The following is a 24,644-nucleotide window of genomic DNA, read 5'->3' as shown; positions in this document are numbered from 1 at the left end:
TGCAGGGATTTATTTTACTTAAAGGTAAAGGACCCCTGACAGTTAAGTCCAGTCACGGACAACTCTGGGGTTGCGGTGCTCATCTCACTTTACTGGCCGAGGGAGCTGCCGTTTGTCCGCAGACAGTTTTTCTGGATCATGTGGCCAGCATGACTAAGCCGCTTCTGGCGAAACCAGAGCAGTGCACAGAAACGCCGTTTACCTTCCCGCCAGAGTGGTACCTATTTATCTACTTGCACTTTGACGTGCTTTCGGACTGCTAGGTGGGCAGGAGCTGGGACCGAGCAACGGGAGCTCACCCTGTTTCAGGAATTCAAACTGCCGACCTTCCTATCGGCAAGCCCTAGGCTCAGTTTCTCTCTCTCTCTCTCTCTCCAACATCTTCAAGTGTTTAGGATACTTGGGAGGATAGGACCATAAGGGACAAAAACTGCTTCATTCGACTGCTTCATTGATGGTTCAGGAGCTGTGATCCCTTGTTGCTATGCCATCGCCTGCTCAGCACCACATGGGCTGAAAGGATAGGTCAGACTCCAGGTCACTCCACTTCAATCCTTGGCTGAGCCAGCCTGCCAATAAGAGTGTTTGTAATCTTCAAGTGTGGTTCAGGAAGTATTAATGAGGAACACGTGTTTCTCCTTGAAACCGGATTCACTCCACTGATGGTGGTTCACATGTTACTAACCGGACTCATTATGAACTCATGACTGAGAGGTAGAAGGGTTTATATCCCTTTATCAATACCTTTAGCAAAGTTTTAACATAGCATGTCTTCCTTTTTCCTGCAAACTATGACAACACATAAACATATCCACTTCTACTTTTATTATGAACCGAAGCATGCATGAGTCCATACTGTATCCACTTCTACTATTCGCTTGACCTTAGCCCAAGTTTGCAGTTTTTGTTTATTTATTACAGCACAGCACAAGGCACATCAGGGATGGCGGTGTAGAGCAGTGTTTCCTAGAGCAGGGGTCCCAGGATGTTCCAGGGGGGCCACAGGTAAAAATTGCATAAATGGCCACAGCACGAGGCATGGGGACCACAGAGGGAAGTGAAGAAGAATTTTTTTTCTTCTTTTTTAAAAATCCTGATTGATTGGCCAATCAATCCTGATTTCTTTCCAGTGGGAGAGGGTATTGCTGAGGCTCCCCTTTTGACCAGTAGAGCCTGCAATCCAGAACCCCCAGGTCAGGTAAGTGCAGTGGTGGGGTGGCAATGGGTAGGGCTGGGTGAGCCTGAGCTGCTTGTTGCTGCCACCAGTGCTAGGCCTGGTGGCAGCCTGGGCCTGACTCTGCAAGGCATGGGGTGCAATCCATGCAAGCAGATCAGGGCTTTTGGATGTTGCCAAGGAGCGCAGGGCTCATCGGCAGCGTCGGCCCAGCTCTTCAAGGTTCAGGCTGAAGTCCACCCCGGCGTCTAGCTGAGTGGGGTCGTCTGGTGCTGCTCGCTTGCAAATAATGAAGTGTCTACTCAGAAGAAAGCTGCACTGAGTTCAGTGGGCCTTATGGGAAAGGTTAAAGGTGGGGCTATAGTGTTTTTTCTAGGCAACCAGGACTCCTCCAGATAGCAATATCTTTTTTGCAGCAAGTCAGTGAGGACCACTAGCTTTTTAATTCCCCCCTCCCCATATATACAGAACTCCCTGTGCACCTTTTGGGCTGTATCTGTAGCTTTCCCGCTCTGTGTCAAATAACTGCGGTCACATAAGTGTTATTTACTTTTTATAATACATGGAAGATGGATCTCCCTCATCAGGTTCTGGACTCTCCTTCCTTGGAGGTTTCTAAGCAGAGGTTGGATGGCCATCTGTCAGGGATGCTTTAGCTGAGTTTCCTACGCTGGAGGGGTTTGCACTCGAAAGATGACCCTTGGGGTCCCTTCCAGCTCTATGATTCTATGTTTTCCTGCTTCAACAATATTTCATTATGTTCCTCTCATTTTATGTAACTGTATTTTGTATAAATTAATATATATATAAATAAAACATGTTCTATTTACAAACAAAACATTTAAATAGCTACCTTTCTACCTGTAGGATGGGGAGGCATGGGTGTAGCCATAATTTTTGGGGGGGGGGCAGAGCCTAAGATTTGTATTAATTTGTATTGATTTTTACATATTTGGGGGGACAGCTGCCCTCACCCCCCCCCTTTAGCTATGCCCAAGGAAACTAGGTCGGAAGGGGGCCATGGTTGGGAAAAGGTTGGGAAACACTGGTGTAAAGAGCCTAGTCGCTTCCTCAACAGCTCCTGGATTCTGACTGTGTTCCAGAAACAACCACACTCACTTACCTACAGGATAGGTACCCACCTGCAGTTGGGAATGGCCCAGCCTGTTTAGTGCTTTTGCCACAGCTTGATCTGCTGAAATCATTTCACTGCAGGAAAAAAATGTCTGCAGATCAAGGCACTACTAAAAGCACAAGAAAAGGGCTCCCAGCCTTGTTGTCATCTTGCTCATTTTATCTTCTACATCATTATGACTGAAAAAGTATAAATATGTAAATACAATTGTTCCTATACATACTGAGTTGGACAGGACACTGGTATTGTATCAGTAATACAGTTTTTACGTTATAAAGTTATAATGACTTTTTCTTTCTTTCTTTTTCTTTCTAGGCACACTTTCTCCATTATTTTCAGTTCTTCTCTGGATAGCAGTAGGCATATGTACATTGCTGCTTTTCTTCTTCCCTAAACCTGTTGGTATTCGCCCATTTCTGGTGTCTGTAATGCTCAGGTCCATATACACTATTGGCCTTGGGCCTACATTGATCCTTCTTGGTGCTGCTAACGTAAGTACTTCAACAACAACAACAATTTATTATTTACACCCCGCCCATCTGGCTGGGTTTCCCCAGCCACTCTGGGCAACTCCCCACAGAATATTAAAAATATGATAAAGCATCAAACATTAAAAACTTCCCTAAACAGGGTTGCCTTCAAATGTCTTCTAAAAGTCAGATAGTTGTTTATTTTCTTGACATCTGATGGGAGAGTGTTCCACAGGGCGGGTGCCACTATTGAGAAGGCCCTCTGCCTGGTTCTCTGTAACTTCACTTTTCGCAGTGAGGGAACCGCCAGAAGGCCCTCGGTGCTGGACTTCAGTGTCCAGGCCGAACAATGGGGTGGAGATGCTCCTTCAGGTATCCTGGGCCGAGGCCATTTAGGGCTTTAAAGGTCAGCAGCAACACTTTGAATTCTGCTCAGAAATGTACTGGGAGCCAATGTTGGTCTTTCAGTACTGGTGTTATATAGTCTCGGCGGCTGCTCCCAGTCACCAGTCTAGCTGCCACATTTGGATTAGTTGAAGTTTCCAGGTCACCTTCAAAGGTAGTAGTCCAAGCAGGAGATAACTAGAGCATGCACCACTCTGGCAAGACAGTCTGCAGGCAGATCGGGTCTCAGTCTGCATACCAGATGAAGCTGGTAAACAGCTGCTCTGGACACAGAATTGACCTGCGCCTCCATGGACAACTGCAAGTCCAAAAGGACTCCCAGGCTGTGCACCTGGTCCTTCAGGGACACAGTTGCCCCGTTCAGGACTAGGGAGTCCTCCACACCTGCCCGCCTCCTGTCCCCCCAAAACAGTACTTCTGCCTTGTCAGGATTCAACATCAATCTGTTAGCCGCCATCCAACCTCCAACCGCCTCCAGGCACTCACAGAGGACCTTCACCGCCTTGACTGGTTCTGATTTGAAAGAGAGGTAGAGCTGGGTATCATCCGCATGAACACTAATGAACATCCAGCCCAAACCCCCTGATGATCTCTCCCAGCGGCTGCATGTAGATAACAAGAAGCATCAGAGAGCATCAGAGAGAGGATGGAACCCTGAGGCACCCCACAAGTGAGAGGCCACGGGTCCAAACACTCATCCCCCAATACCACTTTCTGGACACGGCTCAGGAGGAAGTAGCAGAACCACTGTATAACAGTGCCCCAGCCCCTCTAGACAATCCAGAAAGATGTCATGGTCAATGGTGTCAAAGGCCGCTGAGAATTCCAGCAGAACTAGGAAACAGCTTTCACCTTTGTCCCTGGCCCGTCAGAGTTCATTGACCAGTGCAACCAAGCCAGTGTCAGTCCCATGATGAAGCCTGAATCCTGATTGGAAGGCATCCAAATGGTCCGCATCCTCCAGATGTGCCTGTAGTTGTTCAGCAACCACTTGCTTAATCACCTTGCCCAAGAATGGAAGATTTGAGACTGGGCAATAGTTGGCCATATTGGCTGGGTCCAAAGATGTTTTTTTAAGAAGCGGTTTAATAACTGCCTCTTTCAGCGTGGCTGGGAAGGCTTGCTCACAGAGGGAAGTATTCACCACCCTCAGAGCCCATCGCCCAGCCCTTCCCGGCTTGCTTTTATGAGCCAGGATGGGCAAGGATCAAGGAGACAGGTGGTCGGTTTCACTTGTCCAAGCAACCTGTCCACATCCTCGGAGGTAACAGGTTGGAACTGACCCCGTGCAACTTGAATGGACAGGACTCTAGCACTTTCCTGCCCACGCCCTGCTCCTATGGTAGAGTCTACCTCTTTCCAAATCTGAGCAACTTTATCTGCAAAAAACTGCAAAATCATTGCAGGAGATCTTGGGGTCCATACCATGTCTATGACACATTGTGGTTACATTGAGAACCACCTGAAGGAGTCTCCTGCTGCTGTTTTCTGCAGATGCAAAAGAGGCAGTGAAGAAGGTCCTCTTCGCTGTCATTATCGCCACTTGGTAGGCTCGACATTGACCCGTGTCTGGTCAGATTCAGAATGAGTTTTCCAATAATCACTTTATCTATAAAGTTGGCTGTTTGTCTCTTTTCCATTCATCTTGGGCCATTAAAAAACTAAGGTAGTAGGGTATACAAATAATCTGTTCAATTTGAAGCCTCAACTCAAAGAAAAGGGAAGGGTGAACACATTTGGGCTGCAAGCACATTCCTAGGCCTACTTTGTCCATTTCAGTATGGAGTTTAAAACCCTGAAATTAAACTGTGATATGCTTTTCTTTCCATTGGCTCATTTGAGATCTGTAGAACCACCAAACTGGGCATGGGGATCCTTTGCTGAAACAGAAACAGCTCTAACTGCCAGATGCAATGCTTCTCCTGGTCAAAAGCTGCTTGACTGGTGGGGTGGAGCCCCATCACTAATGTCCCAGTGGCTGTATCACTGCTGCTTAAAAAGGTAAAGGTAAAGGTACCCCTGCCCGTATGGGCCAGTCTTGACAGACTCTGGGGTTGTGCGCCCATCTCACTTAAGAGGCCAGGGGCCAGCGCTGTCCGGAGACACTTCCGGGTCACGTGGCCAGCGTGACATCGCTGCTCTGGCCAGAGCCAGAGCCAGAGCCAGAGCCGCACACGGAAACGCCGTTTACCTTCCCGCTGGTAAGCAGTCCCTATTTATCTACTTGCACCCGGAGGTGCTTTCAAACTGCTAGGTTGGCAGGCGCTGGGACCGAGCAGCGGGAGCGCACCCCGCCGCAGGGATTCGAACCGCCGACCTTTCGATCGGCAAGCCCTAGGCGCTGAGGCTTTAACCCACAGCGCCACCTGTTACTGGGAAGCAAAGGAGCCAGGGAGGTCAGCGCAGTGCAGGCACACTTGTGGAGTCAATCCAGTGCTTCTGCTGGTGTGCCCTCACCATGCCAACTTCACCACTTCACCTCTCTCTGTCCTGGTAAACAGCAGCAACATAACCACCAGGAAGCTAGCATTACAGCTTCACCCCACCAGGTCAAGGTTTTTTTGTGGGCAGTTGGAGATAATATGTCGTGTTGGGGGGAAAATGTGAACGGTTGATAATGTGGAGTTGGAAAAACTTGGGAGGACAAATGGTCACGCTAAGCGTATGTGATTATTAAGCACTTAAATGCAGGGACAGCATGTACACAAATTATAGAAAAGTGGAATGCATTCAGTTTCCATACTTAAACCAAACTTCAATTTGGCCAGAACCTCCAGTCCTTCATCTCCATCTCTGAGCAGTAATGCTTTGTCACCTCCTTGTAAATACCCTTAAAATACTTCTCTTTTTGTACCTGTTAGTTAATAAACTAAGGCAGATTAATAAATGAATCATCAGTAGATAAGAACTATTGACTCTTATAGCCTTAAAAAACAAACACAAATTAGTGTGGGGTGTCTGATAGGGAATTTGTGCAGTTGGAAAATCCGCTTAATAAAACCTCTGCGCTATGCATGCTCCACCAGTGTGCGCAGTGGTAACCCCCACGTAAAACGAAGATTGACTATATATAAAGAGGGGGGATAATATGGTAATAATATGGTTAATATTGTATTCTAAATGTTTTCCTGGTGTGATATTCTAAAGAGATATGGTTCAGATTATTGAAGCATAGCAATTTTTGTCCACTCCCCCAGCTTAGTAACAAGATTGTATTTTTGGTGAGCTTTGTTGGGAATCGAGGCACATTTACTCGTGGATACAGAGCAGTCATCATGGATATGGCCTTCCTCTACCACGTTGCCTATGTCCTTGTCTGCATGCTGGGACTCTGTGTGCATGAATTCTTTTACAGCTTCCTGGTGAGTATATCTCTGGAGTGTGGCTGTTTTGCCAAAATGAAAAATACAACTCATTTGATTCATGTTAGATCTCAATTCTCACATCATGTAGCTCAGCAGGGAATGGCAGCCAATCCTGGTGTTCTGACACTATTTGTATGATGCTTGTGTTTGTCCACATATGTTGGTCATTAGTCACACCCATATTGCATTTTTAGATGTACAATTCAATCATCTTAGGATGATTAACACCATGAAGGATGTGTTTCTTATTGGTTTGTGTGGGTAAAAAATATGTACATATTTTAATACCATTGATTAATAGCAATAGTAGTGATGCAAGTTTAAAGAACATCATTCTTTAAACTGACGTTCCCTCTTCCTTCTTTAAACAAGAACTTAAAACCATGTTCTACTTATTTGTATTATTCACCTCTGTTTGCAGAATGTACTTTTTTGTGGAATACAACACATGCATTGAAGGCATCTCTGCAGATGCTTGGAAATGAAGTCATAATATTAGATCATATCACTTTTATCATTAAGGAAGGTAAGGCTGCCATCTCAGGCAGCAGATCTAGAGCATTGTTCATGGTGACAGAGGAGGAGATGGACAGATCTGATGCATGAGCATCAGTTCCATGCTCATGAAACAGGAAGCCTTTAGCTGCATGATAACAGATTTGCCTACTAGGCAAGTAGGCAAAGTGCCATTGAAATGAAAGGGTACTGAGCCCGTGTGTAGTAATATGTATTTGAATTGGATTTGGGCAGAGTAACTCACAAAGTATTTGTGAGGATAAAATGGAGGGGGGGTAAGTGTGTATGTCACTTTGAGTTCCTTGGATAATAGAATCATAGAACAGGGACTCTGAGGATCATATATTCAAACCCCCTGCAATGCAGGAATATATAGCTGTCCCATATGGGGATTGAACCTGCAACGTTGGTGTTATCAGCCAACTGAGCTATCCAGTGCACAGATGGCATAGAAATTTAATAATAAATAAACATACAATATTAGTGAATGCCATTTGGGTTTTCTACCTGAGTAGCCAAAATGTTTTGAGCCAGCCTTATGTCTTTATCCCTTAGTGTAGAGGTTTTCAACCTTTTGGAGTCCATGGCTCACCTGACCAACCACATTCTTTCTGCAGCTCACCTGTGGAATACAGGGAAATCCCTACTTACTTGGGAGTTCCATCCCAGGCCACCGCGCCCATCACCAGGACACCTCCCCTTCCTTCCTTGGCTTTGAAGGTTGCTGAGGAGCTCCATTTTGCTGTGTTATAACCCTCATAGGGTCTGAACACATTTGTTCCTGATCGCAGTTGACCCAGCCCATACATTCCTGGTGCATCCATCAGTGCCGTAGCAAAACTGGCAGCTTTTTAAAGCTTTTGCCATGGTCTAGTTTGCTGCATAAGAGTAGGTAGTTACATGAGGCAGTCAATGAGACTGGTGGAGCTGCAGCATTTTTAAGCTGCTGCTTCTGTTACCATGCAACTAAAGGCTTCCTGTTTCACTTTGACTATCTTCATTTTAAGTATTGATGATTCACCCATAATACTGGATTTGTTAATAATCATAGTTATTGCATTACTAGTTATTACATGATTAAAGCACCTGTACTCGGGTGGAGTTCTTTTAAAATATTTTTTCTGAGGTGTTCATATGGTGTGTCTATCCGGTCCCATTTTTTTCTTCCACTTTTTAAACTTGTGCGCCTAGGACCTCTTTGTGGTGGATTGCAATGATATTCTCCATACTGTTTCGTTGTCCCATTATAACAGAGAGCCATACAGAAGGTGGTTACTTGCTGGTTTAAGTATTTCTGTCCAACTGCTTCCAATATTCAAGAGAGCTAAGAACAAGCAGTCATCCGCATAAAACAACAACAACAATAAAAAACTATACAAAATAATCCTACAGGTGTTAAGATTGCTTTAATATCATTAACATAAAGCAATTTGTATGCCATGGAAAAATCTTGATGCTTTAGGATTAGTTATGTGAATTGACAGAAAGTAGTGTCTTGGGCCAGCTCTGGACAATGCCTGCTGAAATCATTGTGCTGCTTATTCCTCTAATGCAGTGCTTTTTAAGTTCATGCAAAGCACTGAGCTATCTGTTAGTCCCCTGCATTACTCAGTCAGAAATGAGAGTGCATCCCACAACACACTCAGCAGACACGTGGCTGCACATAGGCAGGGAGGATAGATCTTGGTGGGCAACCTTCCTTTCACAGAAGCTTGTCCTGCATTACTGATTTTCTCATTGAGAAATCTGTAAGTTTTTAATTGATCCTGGGATCCCCCAGATCAGAGTTTGAAAATGTCTGCACTATTGCATTACTTGAGTTCAGGTGGTAATCACTTTAAGGAGCTCTGCTGATCACTTTTCTGTTTTATGTTGTCCCCACCCCCCACCCCAGTTATTTGACTTGGTGTACAGAGAGGAGACTTTACTGAATGTAATTAAAAGTGTTACGCGGAACGGACGCTCCATTATTTTGACTGCAGTATTAGCGCTCATCCTTGTGTATCTCTTCTCCATTGTTGGGTTCTTGTTCTTGAAAGATGACTTCATCATGGAGGTGGAAAGAACACCTATCACAGGTATTGCTCCTACTAGCAAAACTTGTTTCCACTGTAGTGCATTATTAATTCCAGATAGGATCCATCTCCATTCCAGTGACAACAGAATGTTAGATACATAATGGAGTCTTATTTGGGTAGTATCATTTTGTGAACTTTGCTCCTTCAAATCCTTTCTTTTCAGCACCGATTCATCATTTGTGATGCATAAGGCAAAATAGGTGTTTGATCAAATAAAGCTGATATATACATCGTTTACTCACTTTAGAAATGTTAAATTAGTGTTTTACTCAACTCCATACATATTTATAAATGAGAATCAAACTATGTTTTCATCCTTGAAACTCTTTAAATATTCTGGATTTAAAAAGATGATGCCTCACCTCCTTGTCATTCTTTGTGAATACTTTAATGGTTTTTAAAAATTGATGTTATTTTCATATCTGACAGTTGTTTCTAGCTTTGAATATATTTCATCCTAACTAGATGGAGTTCTGTTTGATGTCAGTTCTGTAATTTAGGCAGAAGCAACAGTAAAATGCCTGTGATATATTGTAAATGTGAAACCCTGATCTCTTCATTACTGCCAGTGCTTTAGTCTTCTTCCTCAACAGTCTTCTTTCATTGTTTCTTCTGACACTAAGTGAGAGATTTGGTGACTTGTGGGTTTTATCATGGCCAGAACACACAATTATTTGGGAGTTCAGATGTTATTTACATAATTGTTGTTAAGTAAAACAAAGGTAGAGATATATCTCAAGCTGTCTCGTACAAATTAATAAAGCAACAAAAGACTTTTATCCACAGATTTTGCAATGTATTTAAATTTAGGTCCTTGATCAAGTGAGTATATCTGAAACCGAAATTTGGTTCCAAAATGTGAAATTGTCAGCCTATTTCTGTCTTAATTTTTAATGTGTCTGCTGATACCCTGTACATATATTTTTGCAACAAATCATTCCATTGCCAACATTTTGTTCTTTGTTCTCTCAGAAAGTGGCACTGTTCTTACCACAAGATTAACAGCAATGATGGATACATGTTCAAAGGAGAACTGTAGTACTACAATACCAGCTTTAAAATTAGGTTGGTTGAATGCTCACAAAACATTTTCTGTTTTTCCCTGAGCAAGTATCTGCTGCTTAGTTAGACCAAAATGAGATTATATGCAGAACATATAAAGGTAAAGGTACCCCTGCCCCTACGGGCCAGTCGTGTCCGACTCTAGGGTTGTGCGCCCATCTCACTTAAGAGGCCGGGGGCCAGCGCTGTCCGGAGACACTTCCGGGTCACGTGGCCAGCGTGACGAAGCTGCTCTGGCGAGCCGGCACCAGTGCAGCACACGGAAACACCGTTTACCTTCCCGCTATAAAGCGGTACCTATTTATCTACTTGCACTTAAGGGTGCTTTCGAACTGCTAGGTGGGCAGGAGCTGGGACCGAAAGACGGGAGCTCACCCCGCCGCGGGGAATCAAACCGCCGACCATGCGATCGGCAAGTCCTAGGCACTGAGGTTTTACCCACAGCGCCACCTGCGTCCCTATGCAGAACACATAGTTGCCCCTAAAAGCAGCCACCATGTGTATCCTCTCCTCTGCCCTGTCTCTGCATAATGTCCAGAAAAAAGAAAAAAAAAAGGTATTACATAATCACAAGGAGAGTTTCTCTGTCAGTGCATCATTTCATTAGCTTGAAGGGATGGGGGAAATTCTCAACACAATGATGTTATGTCAGGCATTTTATTCTACCACTCATTACTGAAAGTGGAGGTGTTGGTCTGCCAGTTTGGCAGCAACCACATGTTCTCTACATTTGTCTAGTTCTGCCATTAGTCAAAAGCTTAGTGGAGTCCTGTATCATGTACATACATGTGTTCCATCCACAGATGAAGAGCCAGATGAGGATGGGATTGAGAGGACATGTGACACTCTGCTAATGTGTATTGTGACAGTTCTGAACCAGGGCCTGAGAAATGGTGGTGGAGTGGGTGATGTGCTCCGAAAGCCTTCTAAAGATGTAAGCATTTTGTATGATGTAGCTTCATGCTCATGCATGCTAGATAGATAGACAGACAGATGCCTTTCGATTTTATTTGGAGTGTTTTAAAGGGAGTGCCTTGATCCCATTCCTTGCTTTGGCTGGATAATACCCATATTCACTTAATAGATTTTCATGTCACCAAGCTAATTCGTCAGTGTAAACCAAACCAGATGCAACAGAACAACCATGGGTAGTTGTGGGGTGGGGTTTATTTTTAAATGTGGAAATATAATACATATTTCCCGCTGCATCAACATAAAATGAACAGGATGTAATTGCTTGGCCTGAATGGATGCTCTGAAAACGCAGATGATCCAAAGTAAATGTTTCTCAGCTGGGTGCAAATTGACATCACGTAGAAACATTATTGTCATTTCAGGAACCCCTCTTTGCTGCTCGAGTTGTCTATGACCTCCTGTTTTATTTCATTGTCATCATTATTGTCCTGAACCTAATTTTTGGAGTCATAATCGATACATTTGCAGATCTCCGAAGTGAAAAACAAAAAAAAGAGGAAATCTTGAAGACAACCTGTTTCATTTGTGGTATGTGTTAGCGAGCTATTAAATTGGGTGAGGGAAAAGCAGTTTTAAAGAGTTTTATTTAAGCTTATTCCTTTCCGATAGTAAACCAAATGGCAGTCAAAATATCACATCGATGTTCACTTGCTCTAGGTCCTGAGTTAGTCTTGTGTTGTCATTGCTACTAATAACTTATGTTCGGGTACTTTCAGTTATTACCTGATTAATCCAGTATGAAGGGTCTGTGGTCTAGTTCTCCAAACAACATGTATGTAACTGAATTATTTCAGACCTGTTTACGTACGAGCTGTGCATGCCAACCCCACCTACCCACCCCCGCCAACCCCAACCCCTTTGGCAAGCCCTGCTTTACACCTCGTCAACCCCTTGCCCAAACCATCACAGTTTGCCCAGTCCAGATAAGATAGAGGCGTTACATGTTCTCAGGTCCAAAAGGTAAGGAGATGACCTGTTCCAGACAAGGTTGCACTTCCTTTGAAGGAGCAGGTTATTAACAGTGATGCTTTTGGAACCAGCACGATCACTGGAGGTCCAGAGGGGTTTGGTGACTACGCTCACTAGTTATGGACCCTTTTAAGACAGAGATGATGGCCACTGTTCTCCGTGGTCTTGCAACCTTCAAATTGCAATGCCAATGAAGATGCTTTGGAAACTTCAGATGAACCAGAATGCAGTGGAAAGGTTACTGGCTGGGGTGATCTCTAGAACCCAAATAACTCCTATTCTAAATCAACTGCACTGGGTGCCAGTTTATTTCTGAGCCCAATTCAGGTTGCTCACATTGGTATTTGAAGCCCCCATGATGTGGGCCACAAATATCTGAAAGACTTCCTCCTTTCCCAGAGACCACCCTGGGTGTTAAGGTTGGGAATTCAAGGAGTGGCAAAGAGCTCAGCAGAGGACTTTCTCTGTGGTAGCTCCAAAATTGTAGAACGCCCTACAGAGGTGTGTCTAGAATCATCATTATTCAGCTTTTGCCATATGCTGCAGATGCACCTTTTTACCCTTACCCTTGACAGTTAAAAAATATTTTTGTAGGCTTCTTGAAAAGTGTAAATTAACCTGATGAGTTGGTTGGTTTGTTGTGTGGTGTGTTTTTTTAAAAAAAGTATTCTGGTGGTGTTTTAACTTTACCTTGGCAGGTAATAAATCTTAGAAATAAGTAGGGTCATTGGCAAGCTAGTCTGCATGGAACACTTGAATACTTAAGCATAACTGAAGTCTCAGTTATGCTTATATTAGAATTTTTAGGTTGAAATACTGTGGAAGCCAGGGACTCAAGTGGCGCTGTGGGTTAAACCACAGAGCCTAGGACTTGCCGATCGGAAGGTCGGCAGTTGCTCCTGTTGCTCGGTCCCTGCTCCTGCCAACCTAGCAGTTCGAAAGCACGTCAAAAGTGCAAGTAGATAAATAGGTACCGCTCTGGCGGGAAGGTAAATGGCGTTTCCATGCCCTGCTCTGGTTCGCCAGAAAGTGGCTTAGTCATGCTGGCCACATAACCCGGAAGCTGTAGGCCGGCTCCCTCGGCCAATAAAGCAAGATGAGCGCTGCAACCCCAGAGTTGGTCACAACTGGACAGGGGTCCCTTTACCTTTTTACTGTGGAAGCCAAAAAGTGGAGTGCTTGAGTCTTCCTAGAGATGGGCAAACTTACCCCATCTTGTTTCTGAATTGGCTTATTCTTTCCAGCATTTTCAGAGAATTCTTATTAAGAGTTATCTGAAATCTTTGAAAGTTCTGGCTCATTTCAAATACTTAGCAGCCCTCTATTGGTGAAGGCCCAGTACACAGCTCCCACTTTCACAAAATCATTGTTGCTGAAAGGTAAGTTTCAGGGGATGAGGACGAAGGGAAAGGGGATATTTGGCAAAGATCCAAACATAATCCTGGCTGAAATTCAAAGGGATTTTCATTCGGATCATAAAACATTTGCTGTTTCCCAGGTCACCAACCTAAGTTCTGAAACTCAACATCATCACTTGTTCGTCATCATCTATTGTTATAGAAGCTATTCCTCTGAGAAATTGGATAGTGAGCATTTGGGCAGCCTGGTAGATTTTATCTTCATTTCCATCCCCTTTATTTTAGATCATAGAATCATAGAGTTGGAAGAGACCACAAGGGCCATTGAGTCCAACCCCCTGCCAAGCAGGAAACACCACCAGAGCACTCCTGACATATGGTTGTCAAGCCTCTGCAATTTCTTTCTTATTGTACATCATCTGGAGCCTTTTCGTTTTTCTTTTTGCAAAGACGGAAAACAAATACTAGAAATAAATATCATATCTGATATATGCCTTAATGAAATTGTTGGTCTTGAAGACTCTGCTTTTACACTGTGTGTGTGTGTGTGTGTGTGTGTGTGTGTTTGTATGTGTGTGTGGTAGTTTTTTTAAAAAATAACTTGTAATTAAGACAAGTGTTGACAAGATGATGGAACTAATGAAATATTTTTGGTGTGTGTCTCCTTTTTTGCAGGGCTTGAGCGAGACAAATTTGATAATAAGACAGTTTCCTTTGAGGAGCACATAAAGGCAGAACACAACATGTGGCACTATTTATACTTCATAGTTCTGGTCAGAGTGAAAGACCCAACAGAATACACTGGTCCCGAAAGTTATGTGGCTCAAATGATTGTGGTGAGTCACTTTTATATAAGTCTTACTTCAGGGAGGTGGGCCTTTCAGGTGTTGCTTGCCTAGCACCATAATTACATATTTTAGGCACCAAGTGCAAAACGTCCTCTTTACCCAGGCCTTTTAATGTGGGGGGACGGACGGTTATTATTAATTTTTCCTGATAGTTTTATTGGATTTCATTATTATGATATGTAAATTATGTTTTATTGTTGTACACTGCCCTTGGATATTCAGATAAAGGGTGTTGTTTACAATGAATAAACAACAACAACCACAAGGACTGTGAGAAGCCGCCAACTGTAGAGTTACAAAGGTATTTAAATGCATTTGCAGTAACCCAAGGCAAAGGCCCAGCACTGGGCATAATGAAAATATGAAGGCAAAGTTCACAGTTACCCTCAGGCTCCTGCACTCTCATACTCAGTATGCTTATCCAGTTTGTAAGTCTCCTTTTTTTTTGTCCTGAATCACTGGCTGATGTTTCATAAAAGAGAAAAATGCCCACTGCCAAGCAACAGTACAAAGAAAGAATAGAGGTCTCCACTTCTGCAATGTATAGAACTATTCCAATAGTATGATGTGCAAAAATGACAACAGCATGAAACTGAGTTTGGTAGCCTGTGAAAGCTGTCCAGACATTTTGAAGTCTCTCTGTGTGCAAGCCTCATTGTCCCAAGGATGCAGCTATTTGGAGGTAGGAGACTTGGGAACTCCCAAGATAAAGCTGCTGTTTTTCTGACACACTTCATGCAGATAAATTGTAGTTGTAAAGGTCAGACCTTTCTTTCTCCTTGCGTTTCAGCCCCCACCCCACCCCCACCCCGAGAGATCTGTAAAAGCCTTGAAGGGTAAGAAACTGTGTTAGACTTGGTGCACATGGATGCAGTTAGACTCATGTACATGATCTTGATCTTTTATTGCTTGATTTGTGAATTCTTAACTTGACTTAAGGGGCCTTAGCATAGTGATTGAACCCATACTTTGCATGCAAAAGTTGCCTGGCATCTCCTGTTAAGAGGACTGCAGGTTGCAGGTGATGGGAAAGATCCCTTTGTGCCTGAGACCCCCTGGAGAGTCACTACAGATCAGACAAGAGTACTGAGCTGCCTGGACAAATTATCTGATCAGGAAGAAGGCAGTGTCCTAGGTTCCTAACCTAGCTGTATCTAAGACCTTTACCAATGGGCAACATCTTCACAAGCATATTTTTCATGGATCCCTTTAAAACATGCAAGTGGTGAACAGAAAAAGATTAAACACCAGCACTGGATTAAGACAAAAAATAAGATTGGGGGCAAATCTAGCATAATTTTGAATCTTGTATCATTCCCTGGAGAATATTTGGCTAAATGGCTTCCCCTGCCATTTTATCACCTGCAGATTTTGGTCACAAATGTGAATCAATTTTAGTATTGTTTAGTAGCACTTTTACATTATTGAAGGAAGCACTGGGCTTTTATTCTTCCTCACTTCACCCACCATTTCTTTCATTATTTCAATGTGAACTAACAGTAGTAATTCATCAAGTGTATCTCTAGTGCCCGCAGTTGGAAATTACTGGTGCAATGCACTAATGCACGGGGAGGCAAACTAAAGCCCAGGGGCCGATTCTGGCCCAATCGCTTTCTAAATCTGGCCTGTGGATGGTCCGGGAATCAGCGTGTTTTTACATGAGTAGAATGTGTCCTTTTATTTAAAATGAATCTCTGGGTTATTTGTGGGGCATAGGAATTCATTCCCCCCAAAATATATATATATAGTCCGCCGCCCCCCCCCCCAAGGTCTGAGGGATAGTGAACTGGCCCCCTGCTGAAAAAGTTTGCTGACCCCTGCACTAATGCTAATGGTGGGATCTCTGGAGTTGAGCCCCTAAAATATTAACAAAGTCACAAAGGCCACTATGTACTGCATGCTTTGAGTATGAAAAACCAATTTTGGAAGTTTAATGACTTAAAATGTTGGCAGTAGATTGCTGGGTTTTATTTGATACTCTCCCTGGAATGAGCTGTGTTGTGGAATATATTGTTTGAGTGGGAATGCTGTACTAAACATAAGTCCAGTTTAAAGAGAAGCACATGGTATTAGCTTTTTTAAAGTGGTGGATGGATTCTTCAGCCCAGCTTCACGGTCTGCATCAGAAATAATTTGAGGATACAAGATTCTGCTGCTCTGTGCATATAGGACATTCCCTCCACTGAGTCTCCCAGGCCACTGGTTCTTTCCTTTTCCCTTGCCTGGATCCTGCAGCATTGAGGGAAACCCTGTGCGATGTGTCCTGGCCTCCTTCACCTTGCCACGAATGGGCAGCTGTAAGAAAAGTGTCAACATCATCACAATGGTGCAGAGAGCTCAGCAGCTGGGATGGGGACCTGGAATGGGTAACAAAGCCTGTTGGAAATGTAAACATAAGGATGGGGATCTCTACCATATGTGGTGGTTATGTGACGAAATGAAAACAATTTGAGATCTAATATATAATGAACTTAAGAAACTTTTTAGGTACACTTTCCCGAAAAAACCGGAGACATTCTTATTAGGGATAATAGGAGACGAAATAAAAAAGGAGGATCATACATTATTCCAATACGCTATGGTGGCAGCTAGGGTTCTTGTAGCCCAAAAATGGAAGTCACCGGAGATCCCAACAGTTATGGAATGGCAGGCTAATTTTTTTGAATATACAGAATTAGCGAAAATGACATATAAAATCCAACACCAAAAAGGGGCAAAGTTCGTAGAAGAATGGGGTAAATTTGTAACATATATAGGAATCAACTGTAGAATTTTAAGAACTACAGCAGGGTTAACATAACTCTTGTGACGTGTATAGAAATGTAGAAGAAACTGTAAGAGAATATGTCTATTAAGAAAACCGCAACTGGGAAGGAAGGAAGTTGAGGTGTGACTCAACGCAATGTAAATAAGATGACACTAAGTATAATTGTAAAGATTGTTTTATTTTGTTTTTTGGAAAAGGTCAATAAATTTAATAATAATAAAAAAGGAAGCCGGTGCTGCACTGGAAGTGTACTTCCAGAAGTGCGGCCTGGCTTCCTGAAGCATGTATGTCTGCAGCCTCAGTAGGCTTCCAGGCCTCAGTGGAGACCTTGCAGAGGCAGCGGAGGAGGAAGTGGGGCCACTTCTGTCAATCAGTCATGTCCTAGAGAAATCAGGACTATTGGCAGGTGTGATATTATAAATCCTATTTCCATAATAACTTTTCTTGTCTAGGGTGTTTGGCAAAGTGGTTTAACTGACTTTAAGAAAACATTTCAGGACCTGCTAACATGTTGGTTTGGGATAAATTTTGTTTTAACATCTTATAATTTTAGTTATGTTAATTGCCAGTTGTTGTGATGATTACTTATTCTATGCCAAACTAATTTAAATGCAGACATGTGCCTGAAAAGCTTTGGTTGGATGTGAAATTGTCAGCATGTCAAATGGAGAGCTGGTGCCTTGCCTTGCCTTGTCATATTGGAGGATATGGGAGTACAGTTTCACTTAAAATCTTTTGAAATACATAAAGCATAGATGCAAGCATGAAAAATGAGGATATGAAACACCAGAAATGAAGCATTCATTAAGATTTTGGCATGGGAAACAATCTGAAGTGATGCATCATATGCTGAGTTTGCATCCATAAAGTGTGGCACACTTTTAAATGCTTTATAACTACTGCAGTTTCCACCTAAGATAGGCTGTAATCTTGATAAGCCTATCATCCTGGCCTACTTTGCACATTAAGCCAGTGTTTTTGAAATATTTTGAGCTCAGACAATTTTATGATTCTGAGCTACAAGAAAGAAGATTCCACCTAAACATTAGGAAGAACTTCCTGACAGTAAGAGCTGTTTGACAGTGGAATTTGCTGCCAAGGAGTGTGGTGGAGTCTCCTTCTTTGGAGGTCTTTAAGCAGAGGCTTGACAACCATATGTCAGGACTGCTCTGATGGTGTTTCCTGCTTGGCAGGGGGTTGGACTCGATGGCCCTTGTGGTCTCTTCCAACTCTATGATTCTATGATTCACTCTCCAAAACCATTTTTGCTGTTGTTGGCATCTGCCTGTCTCGAAACACAATGGAGTGACGTCTCCAGGGGTGACGTCAAAATGCTGCATTAGCAGCACTGAAGTGACCTCCCCGGGGTATAAGCTTGGGCAATGTGTATGGAGTTTCTGGGCTGCCCCAATGACAACGCCCCCTCTCAGCCTCGCTGGTGCAGTCCAAAGGAAAGTAGAGCAATCCGTTTGGCACCAACCTGGATGCAGGAGTTGCCAGAATGAGGCATACAAGGCGCCATTAGGCCTTCGGGACTTCTCCTGAAGGCAGCAGAAGTTTAGCATCAGAGTTTTCCTTCTTCTAGATGGACTACCTTCCCAGGTTGACAACCCCCTTCTGCTCCTCACTTCCCATCTGCTTTCCACCTACAAGGAAATGCAATTAAAACAAAGTAGCAGCTCTTCCCAAATCAGATTGAGATAACTGTGGGGCAACCAATAAAGTATTGTTATAGATTGGGGGGGGCCCTCCCTAAACCCTAGAAATTAATAAATTGTAGAATTTTGATTATTTGGAGTATTGAAGCGCAGATTGCAGGACAGTGGAAAAATACAGGCTAAGCTTCCTTTCCAAGCCAGCGCCACACTTGGGATAGGGGCATTAACATGACAAAAGGTGCTGATGGCCCATCTGAGAGGAATTCTTGGGCCTGGGCAGATAGAGGTTGCCATGTTGATGGGGTGTGTGTTTGAGGTGTCAGGTAAAGAGAGTCTTTAGAGCAAGGGGTGATGGGAAGAAGGGAGAGAATAGGCTGAGATCCATCTTGGGCCAACCCACACTCAGAAAACCAGTTCATTATGCTGCCAAGTGTAAATCGGACAGGGAGCTTAAGTCAATGACAAGTGTGTCTTTATGATGCAAACATTTCACATTTTTCATTCTCGCAAGCCTATGGCAGCTGCCTACCCACCAGCAGCTGCCATGTGGCTGGGAGAATATCTCAATGAGCCAACAACATGGACAGGCACCAGTCATGTGAGTCATCTCACAGGAACTGCCTACAGATAAGCAGCTACCAGTTGGCTGGGAGAACAGATAAATTCCTAATCCTGGGTCCTCTACAGTCAGAGTCACTGAGTTGGACGAATCCTTGAGAAATCATTCAGACTATCACCCCACTCCACTCCACCCCATCTCATTTTATATTTAAGTCACATCTAACATTTTTCTACTTGTGTGTGCGCAGGAAAAGAATTTAGATTGGTTCCCTCGGATGAGAGCCATGTCCTTGGTCAGCAACGAAGGTGACAGTGAACAGAATGAAATCAGAAACCTGCATGAGAGACTGGAGTCCACCATGAGCCTGGTCAAGCAGCTTTCCAGTCAACTAGCTGAGCTTAAAGAACAGGTTGGTTGGTTCTTTGTTTATTTATATTTTACATAGCAGAGTTTGAGTAGACAGCTTCATGCATGTAAAAAGAATTAACCCCTCAGCTAGATCACAGTGGGGTTCTTCCAGTAAAAATCGCCTTTTGTCAGAAGTCTTAATCCAGCTTCACAGAAATTAAATGCAATAGGTAGTAAAGAGGAAATTTCCATAGAGCTAACATTCTGGTTGATTAATCTCATTAATCAATCAGTGAGTTGTCTTTTATGCATTGTTGAAGCCAAGGCGCTGTGGACCTGATTGGTGCCTAAATGGGAGACCTGGAGAGGTTTCTGAATAAAGAGTGGGATGTAAAGAGGTATCAAATGATTGAGTAGTCAGTTACATTATATTTCACTGTTAACGTAGACATCATTATAAGTCCCACTTTTACATAGCTGTCAATGTAGGGGGTTTTTTAAAAAGAAAAAGCTAACATTTATTGTTAGAAGGGGGAAGTACATTTTTCTGTGTATCACAGTTACACACCAGAATCAACGTTAGTCTCAAGCATGCCCTTACCTCTCAGCCACACCAATTACAACTTACATTTATCTATTATAGTTGGCTCCCATCAAGTAACACAAAGGTGGCTAACCCCCTTGCCTGGGGCAGGCAAGCAAATTTTTATAGCCCCCAGTATACCCACCCACCTGATTTTGGTAGCAGTGGCAAAAAGCAAACTAAATAAAAACTGTATTTGAAACTCTCCATCCAGTCCAGCACCATGATGGGAATGCAAATTGCCCTTATGGGGTACACAAAATATTTGGACCATTCCCAAATCAAGACCCCCAAGCAAGGCTGTTCAGGGCACTTTGGCAATTCAGATGTTTTAAAAAATGCAGCAGACAGCATGTTTGCAAAAATGTAAAAAATCTTCTCAGTTTGCCATATGAGGAAGATGCCAGGCTGAGATGAGGGGAAGGAAGAGCTCTTCTGTAACCAACAGGTTTTGCTTCTAACTAGAGGGAATAACTTATACAGTACTGTATAGGCTTTTCAATCATGGTGCTTTGAGGAAGGAAAGTTAAAGTAATAAAACTCACTGCTAGTTCTGCTTGTTTGGAAAATTGTGGATCCAGGCAGTGACCATTTTATGTGTGAACTGCCAACCCAGAAAATGGGGCAGAACAGGACAGAGGTGGAACGGGCAGACTTATGTGTGCTCCACCAATGTGTTGGGTCAGGAGCAGAACCCTCACACAAAATGGTCATTGCCTGCATTGAGGTCCTTCTGCCTCTGTCTCACCTATCCACACTTCAAATCAGTTTTACACTTAGTTTCTGTTACTTTTGGTACAAATTGACCATAATGCTAGCATGAAGCTCCGCCCCCTCATGCATCAACTCAGCTCTCTAGTCCTTGTACTCATCCTTCTGACCCTTTGCTGGCTACCGTCCTGGGAGAATTTCTACATCGAATGTAGTCTTTGATATGAAATCATTTCCCACAAAACCACAGGGAGTGAAGCAAATCCCTTTGAGTTCTCTCTCCAGAAAAAGGGCAAACTGCAGGTTGCTGCTCTTGCAGAAAACTTGCTGTCTTCTGAAATATGGCAGGATTCTTCTCCTTAGAAGCAGCTACTGTGCCTGCACATTTAATTAAACTCTGCCAGAAAGAAAAAAGTTAATAGCCGTGATTTTACTGTATTTCCATATAAAGTTGAACTGGGGGAGGGGGGAGGTGATTCTGAGCAACTCTTGCTCTTTTCCAAAGAGTTGAATCAGGCTCTGAACTCAATCCTGAGCTTGGTGATAGCAACAGTTGAGACAGGTGAACAAGACATTTAGATTTGAGAAGGGAAAGTAAAATCCATCTTCCCTGGGTAATGCGAACACTGTGTACGGGTGCACATTTTTGATCTTTCTGCCAATAAATTGCTGTGAGGAAGGGGAAATTGCCCTAAATTAATACTTGCCTTCCAGAATTTACATATTTTTTTTAAAAAATACTCACTTGCAAGGAACCCCCTTTTTTCTTTAGTTTTTTGGTTTCAAAATAATCTCCTTGATGGTTTTTTTCATCTTTTTTATCTTGCAAAATGAAATGAAATAAATGTCACAGTGTAATGTTTGTAATTGCATGTCTTTGCTAAAGAGCAGTCAGGAGCTTATATTGTCTTTGTTTCCCTCTCCACCTTTAGATGACAGAACAAAGGAAAAACAAGCAGAGGCTGGGCTTTCTTGGATCGAACGCAGCGTCCCACGTGAACCATCACATGCCACCACACTGATACCATGGTGGCGGGGGGGAGGGCATGATTAGCGTTTCATCAGTATTCTCGCTTGATTACAGAATGAAAAATCAGGAGTGGTGAACAGCGCCTATTGTTACAAAGTTACAAACAACAGTGTGCCAGGATGTTAAGTGGTTTAGCTCTGGGAACAATTAGTAACTGTTTTTTCTTCACTGTTGAAAGGGGCCACCAGCTCAAATATTACAGATAAGGTTGTGGTAAGGGGAGCTCTTCTACATCTTTCCTCAGGCAAAACAATTTAAAACTGGCGAGGGTGGGGTCGCAGTGTGGAGAGATAGTACAACCTTAATTTACTCTCTTGTAATTCAGTTGGCTGCCAGCAGGTGCATAGGCATGGCAGAATTTGGTTCTGTTTTTTTGAATGCCACCATATGAATCCTTGTAAAACTAATGGAGCAACCAAGAAACAGGGGAAATAATTTATTAACACAGAATCCAACAGCCTCATTCGGAATCTGTAGAAGTTCTCTGTTGTCACCTTTGCTGGCCAGCATAATTTGTTATGTTTGTTTGGAATTTTTGCTCTCTCTCTTTTCAATCTAATTACCGTAAAAATGTCATTGAAGGAGGCAATAGTGTTATGGCAAGTTAATTTGCATTGAAAGATGAACAAAATCACCCTCAAAGAAGCATTGTTTTTCTCTTTAAAAAAAAGAGGGTTGCAGAGACAAGTATTAAGGCTAATAGAAATTTTGCTGTGCAATTCCTTATTTATAAAATAGAGCACAATGAACCTGCAGCTGGGAGAACTTGAAATTTATGCACATAACCACTGACAACATTAACTGGAAGTGATTTCTTTACTCTTGAATTTAGATGTTCCCTATTAATGTGGCTGCAAGTAGAGAATTCAACTAATGGTGGTCTTTAACTGTGTTTTAAAATTCATGTTCCAAGGAGAGAGTTGAGGAGAAAATGTGATATTTTAGAACTAGTGTTAGATATTAATTTCAGGGGGTAAACAGCTTTGAGATGAACTGTCTAGAAAAAGTGCAATGATATTGTTACTGTCCATAAACCACAGGAAAAACTGCTAATTTTTTTTTGGCTTCAGCTCCTCCTTTCTCTTTTTCCTGTACAACATGTTTCTCAGATAGGATTCCCCTACTGTATGAATGGACAGCCTCCCACCATCCCTGACCATTGGTCATGTTGGCTAGGGCTGATGGGACTGATGGGAGTTGGAGACAAACAGATTCCCCACTGACACAGGAATATTTCATGAATATGCATCTTCTGATCTATATTGTGGCCATCATTGGTTCTGCTTGGAATTCATGTGACTTTGCTGTGGTGAAGGGAGATCAGCTCTAGTTTCCAATTCAGAATCAGGTTTGTACTATAGGCAGGGCCTTATGTTCTTTCCTTTGACAATCCAAGAGACTTCAAAAGTGCAGAACTCACAAATGAGAGTGAAAGGCATGCAGTCTGCACTATTTCTAAGTAAATCTTGCTCTTCTCTAGCACTTGTCTCCAGCTGAGTGTTTTAGTACAAATGCTGCTAAAGAATTGTAAAAAGGCATTGAGCAAAGCAAAACAGAGGGATGCAGGTGGCACTGTGGGTTAAACCACAGAGCCTAGGGCTTGCCGATCAGTAGGTTGGTGGTTCGAATCCCCGCGACGGGGTGAGCTCCTGTTTCTCAGTCCCTGCTCCTGCCAACCTAGCAGTTCGAAAGCACCCCAGTGTAAGTAGATAAATAGGTACCACTCCGGTGGGAAGGTAAACGGCGTTTCTGTGCGCTGCTCTGGTTCGCCAGAAAGTGGCTTAGTCATGCTGGCCACATGACCTGGAAATTGTCTGCGAACAAAAAACCCCAGCATCGTCTGTGCCTGGACCTAACGGTCAGGGGTCCCTTTACCTTTACCTGTAAAGCAAAACAGGTAGCCCTGATTGCATATTATAAGAGATAAGAAGGAAACAATTAGCAGTACTGGAAAGTTTGAAGAGAGAATTATCATGTTTGCTATTCCTTCTTGGAATAAAGCAATCCAAATTTGGAAGCCATAAATGGAATTCTAATGCCATTAAATCAGTGAGATTACAAATAAAATTTCAGGATTACACCATACAATGCAATTCTACATAATACTTACTTTGCAAGTTCCATTGGCTTGTAACAGAGAATTTATAAGAATTGGTGCTCAGCCTTTTGTTAGTTTTCAAGAAGCATATGTGGTCAATATTTAGTGGCTTGCATCCCACACCTTTTACATGTTAGGGTGAGTTGTGTAGACTACAAGGTCAGATCTTAACATTATAGTATGTTGGGTTTATTGATAGAATGAATCTCTCTCTCTTTGGGCCATCTATATGGGTTCAAAGTGGAAAACTGATTCTTGGATGCCTTACCAAATTGCAAGCCTTTCTGTCACCTTAACAAGCTCAGACTTAGTCCTCCTCTTTAGTCTGAATCATGCAAAAAGATCAAAACAGCTCAGCGGGAGATCAATAATAGATTGCAACCGCCCATATTCAGATTGTGCCTGGATTGAGGCCTTGCTTTGTCCTTCCCTCCCCTTTGCATCTCACTCTGAGGATATGGAGGTTTCACTGACAAAGTGCCTGCATAAACTGAAAGCCAAACTGCAGAATCTGTTCCAGCCCTAGTAGGAA

At 43.0% G+C, this 24,644-nt stretch overlaps 1 protein-coding gene across 8 annotated transcripts in view; it reads left to right on the top strand.

Annotated features, from left to right (window-relative positions):
• The window catches only part of ITPR2 (inositol 1,4,5-trisphosphate receptor type 2), a 292,662-nt gene extending 269,595 nt beyond the window's left edge, over positions 1 to 23,067 (top strand). For 7 of the 8 annotated variants that reach the window (XM_079993291.1, XM_079993290.1, XM_079993289.1 and 4 more), the window contains 9 exons: positions 2,625 to 2,800; positions 6,382 to 6,546; positions 8,960 to 9,143; positions 10,116 to 10,208; positions 11,009 to 11,139; positions 11,543 to 11,708; positions 14,183 to 14,343; positions 19,590 to 19,751; positions 21,917 to 23,067. In XM_079993291.1, coding sequence (XP_079849417.1) covers positions 2,625 to 2,800; positions 6,382 to 6,546; positions 8,960 to 9,143; positions 10,116 to 10,208; positions 11,009 to 11,139; positions 11,543 to 11,708; positions 14,183 to 14,343; positions 19,590 to 19,751; positions 21,917 to 22,006 — 1,328 coding nt within the window. In that variant the 3' untranslated portion in view covers positions 22,007 to 23,067. Of the gene's footprint in view, positions 1 to 921; positions 1,006 to 2,624; positions 2,801 to 6,381; positions 6,547 to 8,959; positions 9,144 to 10,115; positions 10,209 to 11,008; positions 11,140 to 11,542; positions 11,709 to 14,182; positions 14,344 to 19,589; positions 19,752 to 21,916 lie in introns of all 8 variants that reach the window. The other variant, XM_079993294.1, reaches the window with a different exon arrangement.
• Positions 23,068 to 24,644: the final 1,577 nt, after the last annotated feature.

This window comes from Podarcis cretensis, assembly GCF_951804945.1.
Source record: "Podarcis cretensis genome assembly, chromosome: 10".
NCBI lineage: Eukaryota > Metazoa > Chordata > Lepidosauria > Squamata > Lacertidae > Podarcis > Podarcis cretensis.
Note: the sequence above shows the minus strand (reverse complement) of the source record. Positions and strands in the feature narration are given on the sequence as shown.